Source organism: Dasypus novemcinctus, chromosome 2 (genome assembly GCF_030445035.2).
Source record: "Dasypus novemcinctus isolate mDasNov1 chromosome 2, mDasNov1.1.hap2, whole genome shotgun sequence".
Taxonomy (NCBI): Eukaryota; Metazoa; Chordata; class Mammalia; order Cingulata; family Dasypodidae; genus Dasypus; species Dasypus novemcinctus.
The window spans coordinates 97,309,924-97,330,685 of NC_080674.1; the positions used below are offsets into that span (position 1 = coordinate 97,309,924).

The 20,762-nt window shown below is 39.3% G+C and overlaps 2 protein-coding genes across 18 annotated transcripts in view; one reads left to right on the top strand and one right to left on the bottom strand.

The window, feature by feature from the left end:
• Nucleotides 1-19,195, bottom strand: part of KIAA0825 (KIAA0825 ortholog) — a 447,444-nt gene extending 428,249 nt beyond the window's left edge. For 4 of the 7 annotated variants that reach the window (XM_058276267.2, XM_058276254.2, XM_058276256.2 and 1 more), the window contains exon 1: nt 19,047-19,195. Coding sequence is in view for 1 of the 7 variants with exons in the window: in XM_058276247.2 (XP_058132230.1) it covers nt 18,487-18,491 (5 nt within the window). In the remaining 6 variants the exon portion in view is untranslated. Of the gene's footprint in view, nt 1-18,486 lie in introns of all 7 variants that reach the window. The other 3 variants (XM_071209013.1, XM_058276251.2, XM_058276247.2) reach the window with 2 other exon arrangements.
• The window catches only part of SLF1 (SMC5-SMC6 complex localization factor 1), an 83,946-nt gene continuing 82,360 nt past the window's right edge, over nt 19,177-20,762 (top strand). For 7 of the 11 annotated variants that reach the window (XM_058276276.2, XM_058276278.2, XM_058276281.2 and 4 more), the window contains exon 1: nt 19,191-19,322. The gene's annotated coding sequence lies outside the window, so the exon portion shown is untranslated. Of the gene's footprint in view, nt 19,323-20,762 lie in introns of all 11 variants that reach the window. The other 4 variants (XM_071209027.1, XM_071209030.1, XM_071209032.1 and 1 more) reach the window with 2 other exon arrangements.

A 20,762-nucleotide genomic window follows, 5' to 3' on the forward strand; every position in this document is an offset into this window, starting at 1 on the left:
AGGGGAAGATTACTGGTGCAGGGTGTAGGGGGTGGGGGAATATGTGGGATAGGGAATACCCAGGGCATGCTTCTATGGAATATGTAAGTGTTCATTTTGTCATAGTGTGTTATCTGAGTGGGTGGAGACCCACACAATAAACAAGAAGATATTAAACTCTCATCCTTGGAGGTCCTGCTATGTTCTCAATTGGAGGGGCAAGAATCTCTTAAGAACATAGGCAGTGCCTAATAAAAGAAAACAGACCAATATATCAAACTCTCACTATTAATGCATGTAACTATGAACTTCATTCTTCAAAAACTGAAATTTAGTGGTTACCATAGGTCATGAGGGGAGGGGAAGGGAAGAATAGAATAAATGGAACATAGGGCATATTTATGGCATTGCAATTGTTCTGCATGATCTTGCAATGATAGATACAAGCCATTATAAATTTTGTCAAAACCTATAAGAATGTATGGTGCGAAATGTAATCCATAATGTAAACCATTGACCACGGTAGTAATGCTTCAATATTTGTGTATCAATTGTAACAAATGTACCATACTCATGTAAGACGTTACCAATAGAGGAAAATGCAAAAAGGGGAGGGGGTGAGATTCAGGGGAATCCCCTATATTTTCTACATGACTTTTCTGTAACCTAAAGCTTCTTTGAAAATAAAGTGAAAAAAATAGGACACTGGGGGAACATATGGAAGAAACTGTCACTGTACATAGAAGATAACATATCTTATGGTGATGAAAGCCAATGAAAAACATTGAAAAAATTTTATTTTTGTATTTGTTTTTTGGTTATTGTTTTATTTTTATTATTTTTATTCATTTATTTTTTTGGCTTTGTTTTTTGGGAGGTTTTGGATTACAGAAGGGTCACACTATGGCAGGGGAAGATCACTGGTGTGTGATGTCGGTGATGGCGGGATGTGTGGGGAGGGGTGCACCTAGGGCTTCATGGAATATGAATAAGTTCAAGTGGTCATGGGATGGGGTACTGTCTCGATGGGTGGAGACCCACACGATAATCTAAAGAATATTGAATTTCCACCCTGGTAAGTCATGCTACGTTCTCTAATAGAGTGGCAAGAATTCCTAGAGAACATGGGCAGTGCCTAGTGAAGGAGGGCAGACCAATATGCCAGGCCCGTGACGTTAATGGTTGTATTTATGAACCCTGTTTTTGTGAAACTGAAACTTAGCTTAGTATTATATATTGCCTAAGCGATACCTTCTGAAAGCCTCCTAGTTCAAATGTGGCCTCTCTCTAAGCCAAACTCAGCATATAAACACACTACCTTCCCCCTGGCTGGGGATGAACCTCCCTGGCATGGAGGGATTATTACCAAATAGAGATATGGGGGACAGAACTAGTATGCATATAGCAAGTTGTAAAAGTATTGTGGTAGCATTCAGTGAGATAATGTGTTTTGTAAAAGTAAAACAAACCAAAATGAATACAGAAAGTGCAAAAATTGTGTAAAAAGGTCAACAATGGACTTCTGCAATTCTTCCTCAAGACTTTCTGCCCTGGCCTGATGGCAATGAATGGCTGCATAAAAGAAACCTGTGCAGTGAACCTACTAAGAAACATCAAGACAGTGGTATTTTAAGGGCCTGGAATAGGCAAACAATTGGGACAAGCTGTAAGGTTCCTGCTACTCTATCAAATTATTAAATGTTGTTTGGTTGGGTAAGACAAAAACTATACTCTCTGCTCTAACTGATAAAGTACAATGTTTTCTCATGTTAACAGAATTTGTAGTATTGCTGGAATACTAAAAATCTTTTATCCCTCACTAAGATGTGTTAATTAGGAAAGGTCCTATATGGGAGTAGGAGGACCTCCAGCAACTTTAAAAAATAAAAAAAAAGGGAGAAGGTAGATATTGACATAGCCTGTGAACTGGATGTGGCCAGCACTAATATTGAGTACTGGCCTACATAGCCTTGCTGGTTGGGAGGCTTAAGCCCATAAGAAATGAAAGTCTATTTATTAAATGTCTGCTAGTTGGAAGTCTTGTTTGTTGTTGCAGTTATGGATTATGTACAAAATTATGCAGTTATGGATTATGTTGAATACAAACCAGAAATCTGATAAATGAAATATATCATGTACTTAAGTGATTTGATGAACTTTAAGTGATATATAAATGTACCTTGTTGAATGTATATGTAAATCTCTTGTTTTTAGTTTGAACAATCCTGGGACTGAATATATTAAGAAAAACTTTAATGAGTATTGTTCAAACCTAAAAGTGAAAATATCACACAGGCATCTTTGTTAATCAGTGAACCAATGCCTTATGGGTCAGCACTTTTCACTTGTTATTTTTAATCAAGATCCTGGTATCAGCTGCTGGTTCAGGACGTCCTAGCCGTAAGTTAGATGTTGCAAAGCATTGGAAAAGCATTTTATCTAGCAGAACATTTACTGGAATATACCTAGTTTTTGTGTGACCCCCTATGTATGAAAACAAAAAGGAGGAAATGTGGGAAAAAGAGTTTAGATTGTATTTGAACTTTGTATTACCTGTTCCTTATTGTAGATGTTGCAGTTGTTCCCTATCATTGTAGCTGATGCTGCAGTTCTGATAGCAAACAGCTGCTTGGTAGTTTCCAATAAATACAATGTGGAAACTAGGGTTGAGGCTCTCAGTTCCAGAAGCTGTGAGTTCCCTGATCCCATCTTTATCATCTCTCTTGTGTCTTTCTCTCTGTCCTTTGTTTCACAAAGTTCTGCGTTGCCTTCCCTTCGAGCCAACCTATTGCTGAGCTGATCCTCAGCACCAGGTTCATTTAATAATGCCCTTAATTATGTCCTTGATGGAGTAGTAAAAATTACTAATTTTATTACAAATTTAATGCATTTTCTTAAAAACTAACTAAATTAGGCAGTCACTTCAAAGAAAACATCAGAAAATATTTACTACCAAAGAAAATTTGAGCTGTCAAACAAAAATTAGAAATTTTGGAGAATTTGTATTGTCAGTTTGATATTTCCCAATACTTCAAGATTTTTCTGATTGAGATTGCTAGTGATATTAACAAATTGGACTTTTAAATATTTTATAGTGAAATGTATCAAGACTGGATGATAAGCACAACTCCGTGAATCAGTATGTTCCAAGTGGCCAAGACATTGTTATAAAATCATGCATTTATGAAAGATTCCTTCAAAATGTAAGCCATACCAATGGATTTTAAAGTAACAGTATAAAAAGTTGAGTGATATGATTTTAGATTCCACACTGCAACTAAACTTTAAGAAACTACCACTTGTTGAGTTTTGGGGTAGTAGCAAAGAAGAAAATTCACAATTGCGTGATAAGGTCATTAAAATACTCCTTCCTTTCCCAACTACCTATCTGTGTGAGGAGGGATTTTCTTTACATTACTTCAACAAAAACATCATATTACATCAGATTAAATGCAGAAGCAGATAATAAAAATCCAATTGTGTTTTATTAAGCCAGACATTAAAGAGATTTGTGAAAGTATAAAACAATGGCATTCTTCTGCTAAAATTTTTGTTAACATGTAATGGATTTATTATTGGCTTAATGAATAATTTTTAATTCTCAATTTTAATTTCTAATACTATAAGTATACAAAGATATAATTTTTTTTTTAAAGATTTATTTTTTTCTCTCCCCTTCCCCGCCACCCCAGTTGTCTGTTCTCTGTGTCTATTTGCTGCTCTTCTTTGTCCACTCCTGTTGGTGTCAGTGGCATGGGAATCTGTGTTTCTTTTTGTTGCGTCATCTTGTTGTGTTAGCTCTCCCTGTGTGTGGCACCATTCCTGGGCAGGCTGCACTTTCTTTTCGCACTGGGCGGCTCTCCTTACGGGGTGCACTCATTGCACGTGGGGCTCCCCTACGCGGGGACACCCCTGCGTAGCAGGGCACTCCTTGCACGCATCAGCACTGCGCATGGGCCATCTCCACACGGGTCAAGGAGGCCTGGGGTTTGAACCTCAGACCTCCCATATGATAGACGGATGCCCTAATCACTGGGCCAACTCCGCTGCCACAAAGATATAATTATATAAATAAAAACTAATAATTTTTAAGAAAGTGTAAAGGACTCATGGGAACTGCTGAGTTAGGTAAATGAAAAAGCCTAACAAAGATAAAGACTATGGAAAGTTATTCAAAAGAATGAGTATAGATGAAGCCTCCATAATTCCAGGGTACAGAGGGCAACATGGAAACAGAACCTTATATCCAGCTCTACTCCCAAACTCCTTCCCAATCAGAGTTCTGAAGAACAGAGGACAGAGCTCAGCTGTGAGCAGCTAAACTGCTCACAGGCATTTCTGAGGGCAGGTATGAATATATGCTAGAGAAGGAAAGAATGATACATTAAAAATTTAAAAAAAAACAAAAACATAATGATTATACATCAAACTTGCATTTTAAAATGAAAAATATTTGGTGAGATGAGGCTAAACAAGACAAGTAAGGAAGATGGGTAAAGAAAAGTCATGGCACAGTGAAAAATAAAACAACATTCACTCGTATTAAAAATGAAGACTCGGGAAGTAGAGTCTTCTACCTCGGGAAGTAGGCATCTACCTACCACATGGGAGGTCCTGGGTTCAGGTTCCAGTGCCTCCTAAAATAAGAGAAGCAGACACTGCCCCTGCCTCAATGAGCTAGACAATGCCTCCCACTGCAAAACGAGCTAGATGCTGCCCCCACTGCATAAGCATACACCACAAGGCAACAGACAATGCAGCCCACAGGAAGCAGATGTGGTTCAGGCTATTGGGCACGCACCTCTCATGTGGGAGGTCCTGGGTTTGGCTCCTGGTGCCTTCTGGAGAAGGCAAGCAAATAATGAGCAGACAGATGAGAAAACCATCTGGGGGAGGGAGGATAAATAAAGAAAAAAAAGTAAATCAAGCTTTGGAAGAAAAAAAAAAGATTTCATCAGTATAATCCTCCTCAAAGAGAGCTCCCATCACTCAGTTTAAATCAAGTAAACTCCGGACTTAAACTATTGAGTTAGCTGTGCTCCCTGAAGGGAAAAAGTTCAGGTGAAAGTTCAGGTGATGCATCATGGCTGCTGAACGCAGGCTTACAACCTCCCTGACATCCAATTGTCAGAGTCAGGAAAGGTCTCATAAGCAAATCTTAGCCAACAAGTAGTGAAAGTGACCGAAAAGTACTATCAAATTAGTCAAATAGAAAACAGTGTATTGTGTGTGCTAAGCAGAGCAAATAAGAACCCCTTTCTGGGAAGCATGATAACAAGAAAGAGTACTAAATTTAGATTCTTAAGCAGTAGCTTCTGGTCAAGTCAAGTTTCTTGAATTATCTTGGCAAGTTAAAAAAAACATTTAGGGCGGCAGACTTGGCCCAGTAGTTAGGGAGTCTGTCTACCACATGGGAGGTCCGCGGTTCAAACCCCGGGCCTCCTTGACCTGTGTGGCGCTGGCCCATGCGCAGTGCTGATGCGCGCAAGGAGTGCCCTGCCACGCAGGGGTGACCCGCGGAGGGGAGCCCCACACGCAAGGAGTGTGCCCCATAAGGAGAGCCGCCCAGCACAAAAGAAAGTGCAGCCTGTGAATGGTGCCGCACACAAGGAGAGCTGACACAATAAGATGACGCAACAAAAAGAAAGACAGATTCCCATGCCGCTGACACCAACAGAAGTGGACAAAGAAGACACAGCAAATAGACACAGAGAACAGACAACTGGGGTGGGGGAAAAGGGAAGAGAAAAAAATAAATAAACTTTAAAAAAACATTTAGGCCTCATTTCCTCTTGTAGAAGGAAATTAGTTTATCTCAATTGTTGTAAAATTCAATTGATGCAGAATAACAAATATTTTATAATCAAACCCTGAAACACATATATCTGAAATAAGAATGGAGGCTGTAATTCACCAAATGGATGGGTCATGACCCACCATTTGAAAAGCACTCAGCTGGTTGAGCTTTTCAATTGCTTCTCACAAAAAACAAATCAACAACGAAAAGGGAGGGGGTGTGTGACAAAACTACAATACCTTGATCTTATAAGCTACAGAGGTATCTCAGGTAGGGAGGGAAAAAGACTCCAAGTTTAAGCCAAGAGTCAACTTTTGAGTATTAATATTATTCAGCTGTTTAAGCTTCATGGTATATTTATTGGCTGCCTACATTCAGAAATGCAGACAGCAATCTTGGGTTTAAACACCTAATGTCAAAAATCAATACTTATGATGTAAAGCACTTGTATTCAGAAAACTGCAAATTAATGTTGAAAGAAATTTTAAAAAGGCCTAAATAACTGGGAGAACATTCTATGTTCACGGATTGGAAGACTAAATATCATTAAGATGTCAATTCTACTCAAATTGATAAACAGATTCAAAGCAATCCCGATAAAAATTCCACCAGCATTTTTTTTTAAAATTGAAAACACCATTATCAAATTTATTTGGAAGGGTAAGGGGTCCTGAATAGCCCGAAACATCTTAAAAAGGAAAAGCAAACCCTAATCTCCAAACTTTAAATCATATTACCATTGCTACAGTGGTAAAAATAACATGGTACTGGCATAAAGACAGACACATAGACTAATGGAAACAAATTGATGGTTCAGAAACAGACCCTCAAATGTATGGTCAAATGATTTTTGACTAGCCTCTCAAACCCACACAGCTTGGACAGAATAGTCCATTTAACAAATGGTGCTGAAAGAACTGGATATCCATAGCCAAAGGAAGGAAAGAGGACCCCTATCTCACACCTTATACAAAAAAATAACTCAAAATGGATCAAAAGCCTAAAATTTAAAAGCTAGAACCATAAAGCTTCTAAAAGAAAGTATAGGGCAATATCTTTAAGACCTGGTGGTAAGTGGTGGGTTCTTAAGGAGATAAGAGGAGGACGGATTGGACTAATGTTTAATGTATACAGAAATTTTAATTAGCTTTACTGTAAAAGTGTGGAAATGTATAGAGTGGATGGTAACAAATAATGAGTAACAGCTGGTTTATAAATGGGGATGTGGCTGGAAATGGTAATCTAGGTATGTGCAGCAGTTTGGTATTATTGATGAATTCCAAAAAGAAATATTGGATTATGTTTATAAACTGATCTTCTCCTCTAGGCATATTAGATTATATTGAATTCATAGGTTTACTTGACTAAGGAATTATGTAAGCCTCTTGTGCCAGTAGGGTGTTGGCATGGCAAAGAACAAAGTTGAGGGTTTCTGATGTTGGAGTTTTGATGTTGGAGTTTGATGCTGAAGAGTTAAGCTGGAGCCCTGAGAAGTAGGCTCTCAGAGGAAAGAGAAGCCAATCCCAGGAAGAAAGGAATTTTGAACCCAGAGAAAAGCAAACCCCAGGAACGTAGGAACCCGGGAAGCCTGAACCCCTCAGATGTCAGCAGCCATCTTGCTCCAAATAGACTTTGGTGAGGGAAGTAACTTATGCTTTATGGCCTGTTATCTGTAAGCTCCTACCCCAAAGAAATACCCTTTATAAAAACCAACCAATTTCTGGTATTTTGCATCAGCACCCCTTTGACTGACTAATACATTATGTAAATGCCAATTAACAGAATGCTAGAGAATAATCTAGGAACTGAATAGCACAGTAAACCAAGAGGTGGATGAGAATTGTGGTTGATGGCACAGATGCAAGAGTGTCCTTTGTGAGCTAAGAGCAAATGTACATCACTACTGCAGGGTGTTGGGAATGTAGAGAAGCAGGGGAAAAATACAACTGGAGTGATCTATAATAATATAATATTCTTGCATCTATGCAAAAGATATACTGTGTTGATAATGGGGTAGCATGGAAAATGTGTGCCAAATGTACACTATGGATATGGTAACAGATGATATCATCTTATCTGTAACAAATGTTCCACCAGTGTAGTGTGTTAATAGAGGGATGTTGTTTGGGAATTCTGTACATGTGCATGATTGTTTTATAAATTTACAACTTCTGTCATAAAAAATACATTTAAAAAGTAATAATAGGGTGGTGTAGCAGTTTGATATAGTTATGAATTCCAAAAATAGATACTGGATTATGTTTTTAAACTGTTCTGTACCTGGGCACGATTAAATTATGATTAGGTCTTTGGTTGGGCCACATCAGTAAGGTGTTGAGTTCCCACCCCTTGGTGGGTGGGGACTCACAGATAAAAGAAATGGCAAAAGACAGAGTTGGAAGGATTTTGATATTGGAGTTTTGATTTGGAGTTTGATGCTGGAGTCTTGAGCTGGAGCCCCGGGAAGTAAGCACACAGAGGAAAGAGAAGCCAGCCCCGGGAAGAGAGGAACTGAGCCAGAAGAAGAACACAGAGGAACAGAGACAGCTCCTTACACAAGAAGTCCTGGGGAGAGAGACAGAGCCATTTGCCTGATAGTCTACAGCTGACCTTGCAGAGAAAGGCAAAGCCTAGAGAGCCTCAGTGTCTACAGCTGACCTTGTGGAGGAAACAAAGTACCTAAGCTTTGAGAGAAGCAAGACCTGGGAAGAGAGGAACCCAGGAAGCCTGAACCCTGGCAGACGTCATCAGGTATCTTGCTCCAATACGTGGAAATGGACTTTGGTGAGGGAAGTAACCTATGCTTTATGGCCTGGTACCTGTAAGCTCCTACCCCAGATAAATATCCTTCATAAAAGCCAACAGATTTCTAGTATTTTCCATCAGCACCCCTTTGGCTGACTAATACAGGTGGGTTGGGGGAAAAATACAACAAATATAAGATAAGGACTATAATTAGTAGTAAGATTTTGACAATATTCTTTCATAATTTATAACACAAGTCTCATAACAATGCAAGGTATTGGTGGAGGGTTGATGTATGGGACCCCTATATGATGTTATTCATTTGCTTTGTAAGTTCACAACTTTTATATGCCATTATTGTTTATGTATGTTCATATATGATATAAAGATAATAATAATAGGGTGGGCTGGGGGAAAAATACTTTGGTTAGTAGTAATATTTTGATAATGCTCTTTAATCATTAGTTAAAAATGCTTAACAACAATGCAAGGTATTGGTGGTAGGGTGAGTTATGAGAGTCCTGTATGTTATATATGTTTGTTTTATAAGTTCACAACTATTACTATACACTTATTGTTTGTTTATGTATGAGTGATATACTTCAATTAATTCTAAAAAATCAGTTGCTTAAGCTAATGTTCGCTTCTTCCAATTACTGAATAGTTCTTCTGATTCTCAGCTGTTCTTCTGGTTAACAAAACTGTTGACATTCAAATACAATTGTAAATTAAAGTATGTAAAAACTGTGAATTATTTTTATGAATAGGTGACATTACATTAAATATTATGGCAATACAGGATTCCTTTAACAGAAGACTAGCTCAAGGACTCCCTATGGCCCAGCTGAAGCTTCTTAGAACAGTGCTGGAGTTTGGCACTCTACTTACCTAACCCTCCTACTCCTGCTCCCTCTCCTTTATGCTTCACAAGGCAGTTATACCAGTAAACCCCTTGCACTTCTTTTTTTTTTAACACTTTTTTTTTATTAAAGGTAATGGATCACACAGAACATTACATTAAAAAAAATAAGAGGTTGGTGCTGGGGCTTAATGTATACCCAGGGGACTTGAATCTCTGGACTGACCATGTGATAGCCAGGCCCTGAGCCTCAACAGACTTGCAACTCCTACACTCTGGTTTATTGGACTCATCCCACTCAGCTAACATGAGGTGAAGAAGGTCAACCACCACACCAGGGAGCCAAGACTGCCTGCAACTGAAAGCAGAAGAATTATATCCAGCATCCATGTGGAATCTAAGCCCCATCTTGATATAGATGTGGAGTGGACACAACCATTCCAAGGTCCACAGGATGGAGGAATAGAGTATGGATTAGAGTGGACTTACTGATATTCTATTCATGAACTATTGTGATTAGTAATCGAAGAAAATGTGGCATTGGTGTGGAGAAAGTGGCCATGGTGGCTGCTGGGGATAGGGAGTGGGAGGAAGAGATGTGATGTGAGGTCGTTTCCGGGACTTGGAGTTGTCCTGGGTGGTGCTGCAGGGACAGTTACCGGACACTGTATGTTCTCCCATGGCCCACTGGGCAGACTGTGGGAGAGTGTGAGCTATGATGTGGACCATTGACCATGGGGTGCAGCGGTGCTCAGAGATGTATTCACCAAATGCAATGAATGTGTCAGGATGATTGAGGAGGTTGTTGTTATGGGGGGAGGAGTGGGGTCAGGGGGGTGGGGGATATATCGTGACCTCATATTTTTTTAATATAACATTAAAAAAATAAGTAAAGACAAAAAAATTAAAAAAATTTAAAGAAAATAAGAGGTTCCCATATAACCCACTCCCCACCCCCCACCCCCAACATTTTTGTAAATTATATTTTTTGGAGATACATACATCACAAAAAATGTTACATTATGAAAAACATAAGAGGTTCCCGTATACCCCCACCCCCTCACCCCACTCCACCACACCAACAACTTCCCCCTTCATTGTGGTACACTCATCGCACTTGGCTAACACATTTTGGAGCACCGTTGCACCACATGGATTATAGTTTACACTGTAGTTCACACTCTCCCCCAGCACATTCAGTGGGTTATGGCAGGATATATAACATGCAGCATCTGACCCTGCAATAACATTTAGGACAACTCCAAGTCCCAAAAATGCCCCACATCGCATCTCTTCTTCCCTCTCCCTGCCTTCAGCAACTGCTGTGGCCACTTGCTCCACCTCAATGCTACAATTTCTTCTATTCTAGTCAAGACAGTTTTATAGTAGAATATCAGTGCATTTCTAACTGTCTCTTGGCATGTTTTCTCAGGAGATTTAAACTAACGAAGTGCTTACATCAGTTATTGTATTAAGCTATATGCATGCATTATTTCATTTAATCTTCACAACAGTCCGATGAAGTAGACATGACTATTGTTCCTGTTTTACAGATAAGGAAGTACATATTTAGGGAGGAAAAGAAATTTTCCTGAATGTCACACAACTAGTGATAGAGCTGGAATTTGAACTCAAGTCTGTGTGATTTCAGAAATGGAACCACAGGTCCTATTTTAGACATTTAAGACTATTAAAAAAAAAAAACGGTAGATAGGCCCTTAATAATATTTTTCTGGTGTCTCTGTACCTTTTAACACATTATCATATTTAATCCTAATAAATTCATAAAGTCAGCATTATTACCATTTATATGAAGAAACTGAGAAAGAACTTAATAATTTCTTCAAGATTGTAAATACTAAAAGTGCATGATTTTGAATGTAACATTTAAAAAAAAATTAAGAAGGAAAAAAAAAGTGCTTGAGTTTGTGTTCTCACCCAGGTTCTCTCTGAATTCTGTCATTTTACATTATATCTCATTATCTAATCAAAAGGACAACTGCCTCTTTTTTAGTTTCCATTTTCTTTATCAAATCTTTTAATATAGAATGTGTATGTTTCTGGAGATGCACTTAAGGTTTGACGTCGGCCTCAGTATTCAGCAAAAATCTGTATTTGGCTTTTACAAAGTAATAGTCAAATAGCTGCTTTCATATTCCTGGTGTCTCTGAATTTGTGTGTAAACTACTAACTTAACTAGTTAGTATAGCATCAGTATTACAAAGCATGTCATTTCTTTTCAGTATGTGAATATTCATTTTCAAACACAAGAATTCTAGATGTAACTTAAGAGTGAAATTCTCCCTATAGGCTCCATATGTTGAAATTCTATCAGTCATTAAATATAAAAACACGTATTTTTATTGTAGGATAAAATGCTACAATTGATTGTGAAAGCTGCTAATTTTATGTACAAAAACCAGCAGTAAGGACTTGAAAATAAGTTTTTAAAAGTAGGAAACTGGATTTTCAGTTCTTATGAATATTAAGAGAATAAATTCACTGCAGAGTGTCTGTCAGGTCCCTGAAGCAATGGAATGTTGAGCTACTACTCCTTTGGACCTCTCTACCTCTCAGTGGATCATGCCTACAGTCTGTATTCTGTCAGTCTATTAAGGTGCTTGAATGGATAAAAGAAGCACAATAAAGGTAAGCACTTCAATCTAGGCTTTCCCACTTAACGATATATCCTGGGGAAGCCCAAGAGAAAACAGAGAGAGAAACGTGTTTGTGTCTGAATGTTTTGGGTACCAGTGCAGCTCTGGCTGCATGCTTACTATAGCCTTGCTTGCTCTACCCTTCCTTTCTCTCTCTAATACCCAAAAGGGGACATGAAAGTTAGCAGTATTGTCCAAAATCTTACATATCTAAAACACATACACAGATGGGGTTGAAGTGTAAGGTATTTATTTGTAGCCACTGACCTGATAAAAATCAGTGCTGTATCCTCTGAAGGATTCACAAGAAACCCATAATAATGTGCACCCCTGGAGAAGGAAACACCATTGCTTATTGCTTATCGTTGTCTTATGGATAGTAGCAGGTTGTGCCTAGTATGAAAATGTCCAAATGATGAGGGTGAGTAGGGACTGAAATCTAATTCACAGTCTGATTGTAAAGCCATGTGTCCTGTGAGTTTATCACCCTGAGGAAAAGGTGTATTTTTCTAATCCTTACTAAGGTACCATGAGTTCCATAGTACTTCTAAGAATTAGAATGCTGTAATAGGCTGTTACTTTGATGGGGCATAGGCTTGGGAGGGAGGCAAAGATCTCATTGTATACCCTTTCATACCATCTGAATATTGTACAACAAGTTTATATATGTTTGGTAAAAAATATTAATTTGACTAATGCCACAATACACCTCAAAACCATTATGTGTATATGACCAGTAGATGATATTTTCCTTCTGTAATTTTTAATAAAATAGATATGAATGTCAAATAATTTATGATAGAAACATTTATTTTACTATTATTTAACAGTGAGAAGAGAGTTCGAAAATTTATAACACATTCATAAAATGTAATAGTAAGCAGACCCTCAAAATTATTTTATAGAAGTAAATTTGGCATGGAAAGATTCATGATATATCACATGGAAAAAATAGGTCACAAGGCAATATGTTAGAAGGTGTAGCAGTTTGATATGGTTATGAATTCCAAAAACAGATATTGGATTATATTTGTTATCTGGTCTGTACCTGAGTATGATTAAGTTATGATTAGGGCTTCGACTGGGCCACATCATTAGGGCATTGAGTCCCCACCCCTCGGTGCCTAGGGATTCACAGATAAAAGACATGGCAAAGGACAGAGTCAGGAGTTTTTGATGTCGGAGTTTTGATGTTGGAGTTTGATGCTGAAGCCTTAAGCTGGAGGCCCAGGAAGTAAGCTCACAGAGCAAAGAGAAGCAAGTCCCAGGAAGAGAGGAACCCTGAGCCCGGAAAGAAGCAAGACCCAGGAAGTCTGAACCCTCGCAGACATTGGCAGATATCTTGCTCCGACATGTGAAAATAGACTTTGGTGAGGGAAGTAACTTATGCTTTATGGCCTGTTACCTGTAAGCTCCTACCCCAAATAAATACCCTTTATAAAAAACGAACCAATTTCAGTATTTTGCATCAGTACCCCTTTGGCTGACTAACACAGCATGATATCACTTTTATTTTAAAAAACATACACAATCTGTTATGACACAGAAAAAATGAGTGGCTACTACTGAGTGGTGGGATAATGGGCAACTTTTCATTTCTTTCTTTTTCTTTTGTGCATATCTGTAAATTCTAATATTTCTGTAACAAATGGTTATTATTTTGGTAACAAAGAAAACAAATGCCATCCCTCACCTCCACACCATCATGATTTCACACACAAATCAGTACTTACTGTGAAAAGTCTAACATCTTAACATGGCCACATTGCTATCTACAACTTGTCCTCAACTCAGCTTTGTACTTTGTACTTTGCATAGCTTTATCACTAGCCTTCTCTACATATCCAAAGTAAGGTAGTCACTATTCTCTTTTCTGATTTGTGCTTCAGCATTCTCCAATGGAATACTCTTTCCCTCTTGTACCTGTTCAAAATCCTCACCCTTTAAGGTTCAAATTCAACATTACCTTCATAAAACTTCTTCATCAGCCCTCCTGAAGTAAAATTTCATTTCTGTGCTTCCATCATATTTTGTGTTTAATAACAGTATATAAATTGTTGCTTATGTATAGTAACAGTGCATATAATTTTATCTCCCATACTAAAGTGTAAGTGAAAAGCTTCCCAACCTTTGCTTAACTTATAAAGCATTATAAATCTTACAAAGCATTTATTTTATCCTCACAAGACTGGGGGGAGAGAGAACCAATATTAATTTAGTTACAACTATATGCCAGGCAGTATGTTCAATCATCTTACTTTATCCTCACAGCAGTCAGTGGATTCATTTCACACATGAAAACATAAATACAAAGATTTAGTGACTTATTAGGGTGACACGCTGGTATACAGCATGGCCATGATTTTTTAACTCCTTGGTCTGGTTCTTCCCATTACAAAAACATGATCAATTGTGTCTACTAATGTGTAAGGCACAGATAAATGCCTGGAAAATTCCACACATGGAAGGTTTCTAGCATACTGAAACTGCTATGTTCCAATAATACTTGGGAGTCTATAGCCAAAGCACTTTAGCTAGAAAGGATTATAGATGATCTGATCTAACGTCCAAAATATTATAAATGAGAAGTACAATTCCAAGAGAAATAACTTTCCCTGAACACATACCTAGTTAGTAGATGAGCCGGGATTAAATCCAACTCGAGGCAGTATAGCATAGTGGTTAAGATTAGTCTCTAGAGTCTGATGCCTTAGTTTAAATCCTAACCCTGGCATTTATTACTATATATAACCTAGATAATTTACAAAAGCTTATCTGTGCCTCAGTTTTCTCATCTGTAAAAAGAGGATAATAATATTTATCCCATAGTACTATGTGAATAAAATGTAACACTGCATGGCAGAGAGTGAGCACTTAGTTAATATGAGGTGCTCTCATTTCCTATCAATCCAGTCCTCTTTGCAGGATACCACATTACCTTCTGTGGATGAGTACAGTAAATTCCTTTTTAAAAAACCACAACACATGTAAAGAGGTCATTATTACTGAGCTTACAGAAATGAAAAGTTTTATAAATGAATACTATAAATAATTATATGGTAATAAATTAGATAACTTAGATGAAATGGACAAATTCCTAGAAAGACACCGAATTAGTAATACTTACTCAAGAAGAAATAGGAAATCTAAAGAGACTTGAAATAAATAAGAAGTTTGAATCAGTAATCAAAAAACTTATCACAAAGAAAACCCCAGGCCCAGAATCCTATCAAACATTTAAACAAAAATTAATACTAAGTGTTTTAGTTTTCAAGCTGCTAAAACAAATACAATGGGTTGGCTTATCAACAGGATGTTTTTTTCTCTCCCCTCCCCCCGCCCCCAGTTATCTGCTCTCTGTGTCCATTCACCATGTGTTCGTCTGTGAACGCTTCTATCCTTATCACCGGCACTGGGAATCTGTGTTTCTTTTTTTGTTGCGTCATCTTGTTGTGTCAGCTCTCCGTGTGTGCAGCGCCATTCTTGGGCAGGCTGCACTTTCTTTCGCGCTGGGCGGCTCTCCTTACCGGGTGCACTCCTTGTGTGTGGGGCTCCCCTAAGTGGGGACACCCCTGTGTGGCACGGTACTCCTTGCGCACATCAGCACTGTGCATGGGCCAGCTCCACACGGGTCAAGGAGGCCCCGGGTTTGTACCGCGGACCTCCCGTGTGGTAGGCAGACGCCCTATCCACTAGGTCAAGTCCACTTCCCAACAGGAATTTATTGACTCATGGTTTCCGAGCCTAGAAGGCTTGCTTTCTCCCTAGCTCAGTATCTTCTGGCTGGCCAGCAATCTGAGATTCTGGGGCTTTTCTGTCACATGGCAATGTACATGGAGGCATCTTTTCTTTTCTCTTCAGGATTTCATTGATTTCCAGTGTCTAGCTGCTCTCTGTGGAGTTTCCTTTTGTGTCCAATTTCTTTTAATTCTAAGGACTTCAACCATGTTGGATTTAGGCCCATTCTCATTCTGTTTGGGCACACCTTAACTAATAACATCTTCAAAGGTTCTATTTACAAATGGGTTCACACCCACAGGACCTGGGGTTGAGACCGGAATATGCCCCAACACCAAGTCTTCACAAATTCTTCCAAAATAGAGAGGAAGGAACACTTCCTAACTCATTATTTGAAGCAACTATTACCCTGACACCAAAACCAGACAAAGCCATCACAAGGAAAGGAAAGTATGGGCCAACATCTCTTCTGAAAATGGACATAAAAATCCTCAATAAAATACTAGCACTCCAAATCCTGTAATATATAAAAAAAACTGATCAAGTGGGACTTATCCCAGGTATTCAAGGTTGGTTTAAATTCAAAAATCAATTAATGTAATATATCAAGTCAACAGAATAAAAAACAAAAATCACATGATCATCTCAAGAGAGTCAAAAAAGCATTTTACAAAACCCAATACCTTTTCATAATAAAAATACTCAACAGACTAGGAACAGAAGGCAGCTCTCTCAACTTGGTAATGGGCAGTTAGGGAAAACTAACAGCTATCATACTTAAGATCAGGAAAAAAACTTCTATTAAACATTATACTAGAGGTTCTAGCCTGATCGATTGGGCAAGAAAAATAAGTTGAAAGACATCCAAATTGGAAAAGGAATCTCAGCTGAATCTTTGAAGAAAATGACAAGCTTATTCTAAAATTAATATAGAATTGCAAAGGTCTCAGAATAGCCAAAACATTTTGGAAAGGAAAAATAAAGTAAGAGCCCTCGTAACTCCTGATTTCAAAACTTACTATGTACAAAGTAACAGTAAACAAGAGAGTATGGTACTACCATGAGGATAGACATAGGGATCAATGCAGTAGAACTAAAAGTCCAGAAATGAACCAATATATTTATGGTCAACTAATTTTTGATAAGGGTCCCAAGACAATTCAATGGGTAAGCATAGTCTTTTCAACAAAGGGTGCTGGGACAACTGGAATGCTCATGCAAATGAATGATGTTGGACCCTTATCTCCAAAATATACAAAGATTAACTCAAAATGGATCAAAGCCTTAAATGTAAAAGATAAAAGTATAAAATTCTTAGAAGAAAACAGAAGTATAAATATCTTCTTGTACATGAATTAGGTAATAATTTCTTAGAGATGATACCACAAGCGTCTGCAATAAAAGGAAAAATCCTGGTTGCAATTCAAAATGGTACAACTGCTGTAGAAAATAGTTTGGCCTTTACTTTGAGTTGTAATAAGCATTAAATAAGATAATGAATATAAAATGCCTGGTAGGCAGCGGACTTGGCCCAGTGGTTAGGGCGTCCGTCTACCACATGGGAGGTCCATGGTTCAAACCCCGGGCCTCCTTGACCTGTGTGGAGCTGGCCCATGCGCAGTGCTGATGCGCAAGGAGTGCCCTGCGACGCAGGGGTGTCCCCCGCTTAGGGGAGCCCCACCCGCAAGGAGTGAGCCCTGTAAGGAGAGCCGACCAGCGCGAAAGAAAGTGCAGCCTACCCAGGAATGGTGCTGCACACACGGAGAGCTGACACAACAAGATGATGCAACAACAACAAAAAGAAACACAGATTCCTGTGCCCCTGACAACAACAGAAGCGGACAAAGATGAAGACGCAGCAAATAGACACAGAAAACAGACAACCGGGGTGAGAGGAGAGGGGAGAAAAATAAATAAATAAATCTTTTAAAAAAATAAAACGAAATAAAATGCCTGGTAGAGAGTAGTTACTTGTGGTTAGTATTACTGGGTGATTATACTAATTGGAATGGAGATATCACAAATAGCAATGATTAAAACAAAATGCCTGTTTAAAACTAGATGCTATATAGAAATAATATGTAATCTCCCTGAAATAATTTAAAATCCTTTCAAATGAAGAAATTAAAAAATGCAAGATTCAATAAAAATGACAAAAATGGGACCAAATTGGTAGATTATAAAAGTCTGTGGAATTATTAACCAAAGGAAATTAGAAGATCAATGTGCTACCAAAAAAGATGGTTGCATTACTCTCAAAGCTTAATAAGCGATGTCTGATGTCTCAGAGGCCTTGAACTAAACGTTACATTTGTGCTTATTGTAGAGTAAACTGGCCTAGAACTTCCCTTTTGGGACTTGGTTGTTTTGGAAAAGCATCACCTGCCTTTTATGAACGAAGAAAAAAAAATCAAACAAACCGGCAATTATGAATATAAAGTGATGAGTAAGACCTAAAGAAACTGTATTAATCAAGAGAAGCCACCAAGTTTCGCTACAACACATCTTTCAAATCTTTAAACAAGCACTTTTCTTCACATTATCTCTTCACTCTCTTTAGAACTACTCTGGCTTACTTACTTTTCTGAAATCCTACCTTGAGGAAGACTGGAGCAGAGGGCAACATTCCCTTCTGACTTCCTAATGACTAGTTCCCAAAGGGTAAAACGGATATCTAAAGCCCATGCATGAAATTATAAGCTTGTTCTCACCTCATCTAATAACAGGCAAGAGAACAAGGAGTATTCTCCTCACCAACTTCAAACTTCAGCGGGAACATTAAATTAATTTTAAGTCAGAAAGGACCTCCTCATCCCACTTTCCAAATGTTTTGTAGAAGGCGTCCATTTCAGCCGGCTGCCTGCCTCCCTGGCATGGCAGCCCAGCACTGTGCAAGCAATACTCAGGAAAGGATGGGAAAGCAGCTCTCTAGAATCCAGAGTGATCAAACGCTGCCAATGTAGATTAACGAAACTCCTTGATGATTGGAAGAGAGACTCTACACTAAGCCGCGTCGAGGTACACGGTGTCGTCAGCCTTATCCAACGACTCTTGGGTACACGAGGTTGAGTTTCAAGTTAGAGACGGACACTACGAGTAGAGAAGTCACAGAAACGGGATCCCAGGGCCTTTCCGCCGCACAGCGGGTCAAGCGCCAGGTTGCTGGATGGAGAGTCCGTTTGGATCAATCCTTGCCCGCTTCCGGTCCGACCAGAAGCCCGAACCAGACAGAAATATCAGGCCCAGGAAACAACCCAGAAAAATCACTTACCAGTCTCCCACCTGTGGCGCTAATCCAGCAGGGAACTGACCTGGGAGCCACAAGAGTCAAGCGGCGAACCAGCTCACACCTCCCTGGCGACGGCTCGAGAGCGTCACTAACAACCACCCGGAAATCGCACAATTGCTTCCGGGGCCGCCGGGCGCGCGGCGGGAAATTATTACCCAGACCCGGGATTAGGGGAAGCTGCGTGTGCTGCAGCGGTAGTCGTCGCCCTTGCCGTCACCGACACCCCCGAGAAGCAGTCCAGACACTCCGGCAGGGAAGGTAAAGGTCCTCAGCTCCGAAGACACTGTACTGTGCCTCTCTGGGGCTGTTTCTTCCCCGGGCCATGCTCCCTGAAGTTTCTGCCTCTCCCCACTTGTGAGGCTGGGAAGGGGCTGAGATGGGCAGCAGCGGTGTTCGCCTCTCGCGCTTTCCGCAGCCGCTGTTCGTGCCCCCTCGCCCGGCTTGCTGCGCTCAGCGCCTTGTTGGTGGGCTGCAGCCGCAAACCTCGCCCCGCTCCGCCCGCTCGGCGGCGGCGGCGTAGACTACCGCGGAGCGCTTCTGCTCTGCAGCGCTGCTTTCCGCACGTCTTGTTTGCGCAGCTCCCTAGTTTGTTTCCCAGCCTGGAAGGCGCCTAGGGCCACCTGCATCTCTTGTTTTCATAGTACCGACTGGGATGCCTCACCCTGAGTCCCAGAATCTTGACTGCTCTCTGTAGTTTAGTGTAAATGGATGTAGCTGGAATCCTCCAGGCCCACCTTCCTGTGACGAAGTAAATTGTGTCATCCTTTTCTCCCTAGCGGAATTTTTTAATATATCCAAATGACAACGATCATATCTGCTGCTACTGTAGCTTTTAAACACACATACATAAACACACATCCGTTTCCCGAAAGGGTCTGTTTTCCTGGGGATTATAATACCTCAGCTGCCTTAACGCTGGAAACAAGTCGGAATGGTTAGCTGAGACGACTTCTACTTCCATAGATTGATTAAATATTGACAAAAACTTGATCTACCTTGGGTACTCCATGTCTGCATTTGACTCAGGAATTTGATGGAGCTTGATTTTGGAAGCGCCAGGCCCCTTTTTGACAATTTTTTTTTAATTGACACATTGGAAATGAATATTTAAACTGAATTCACAAAATACATCCAACAAACAATACACCTTGGGAACTTTTTGGTTTATATTATTCCGTTGTGCCTCAGTTCCTAGAAATATCGACAGAGATGCCAGATTCTCCTTTTAGGAAAGTTTGACTAATCTATATTGCAGGTATTCAACAAATAATTGATAGTTTGGAGTGGATTTGTATAGAGGAGTAAATCTGATTATTCCTTTCTATTCTTAATTTAAATGAGCTAGGGTTTCAAATACTTGAATATATAAAAAAAGTTTTTTGTAAAGATTTAGTGCTGAATACTGCAAGTAAGCCCCTATTAGTTCTGTTTTCTAAATCCAGATTTTCTTATACCTTAACAAGTTGACTTGAGTTCCAGTTATATGATCTTCGAACACACTCTTGCTTCCCTGAGCAGAAAGCATAAATTATGTGAAACAATATTTGAAAAGATCATCAAATATGGGTACTTTTCACAATCAAATTCAAAACTCAAAATTTCATCTTAGTCATACACAATTGCCACTGATGTATGAAGACAGTGGTTTTTAGACAAGGAATAGTATGGCTTCATTAGATAATATTTTCGATTTCAAGT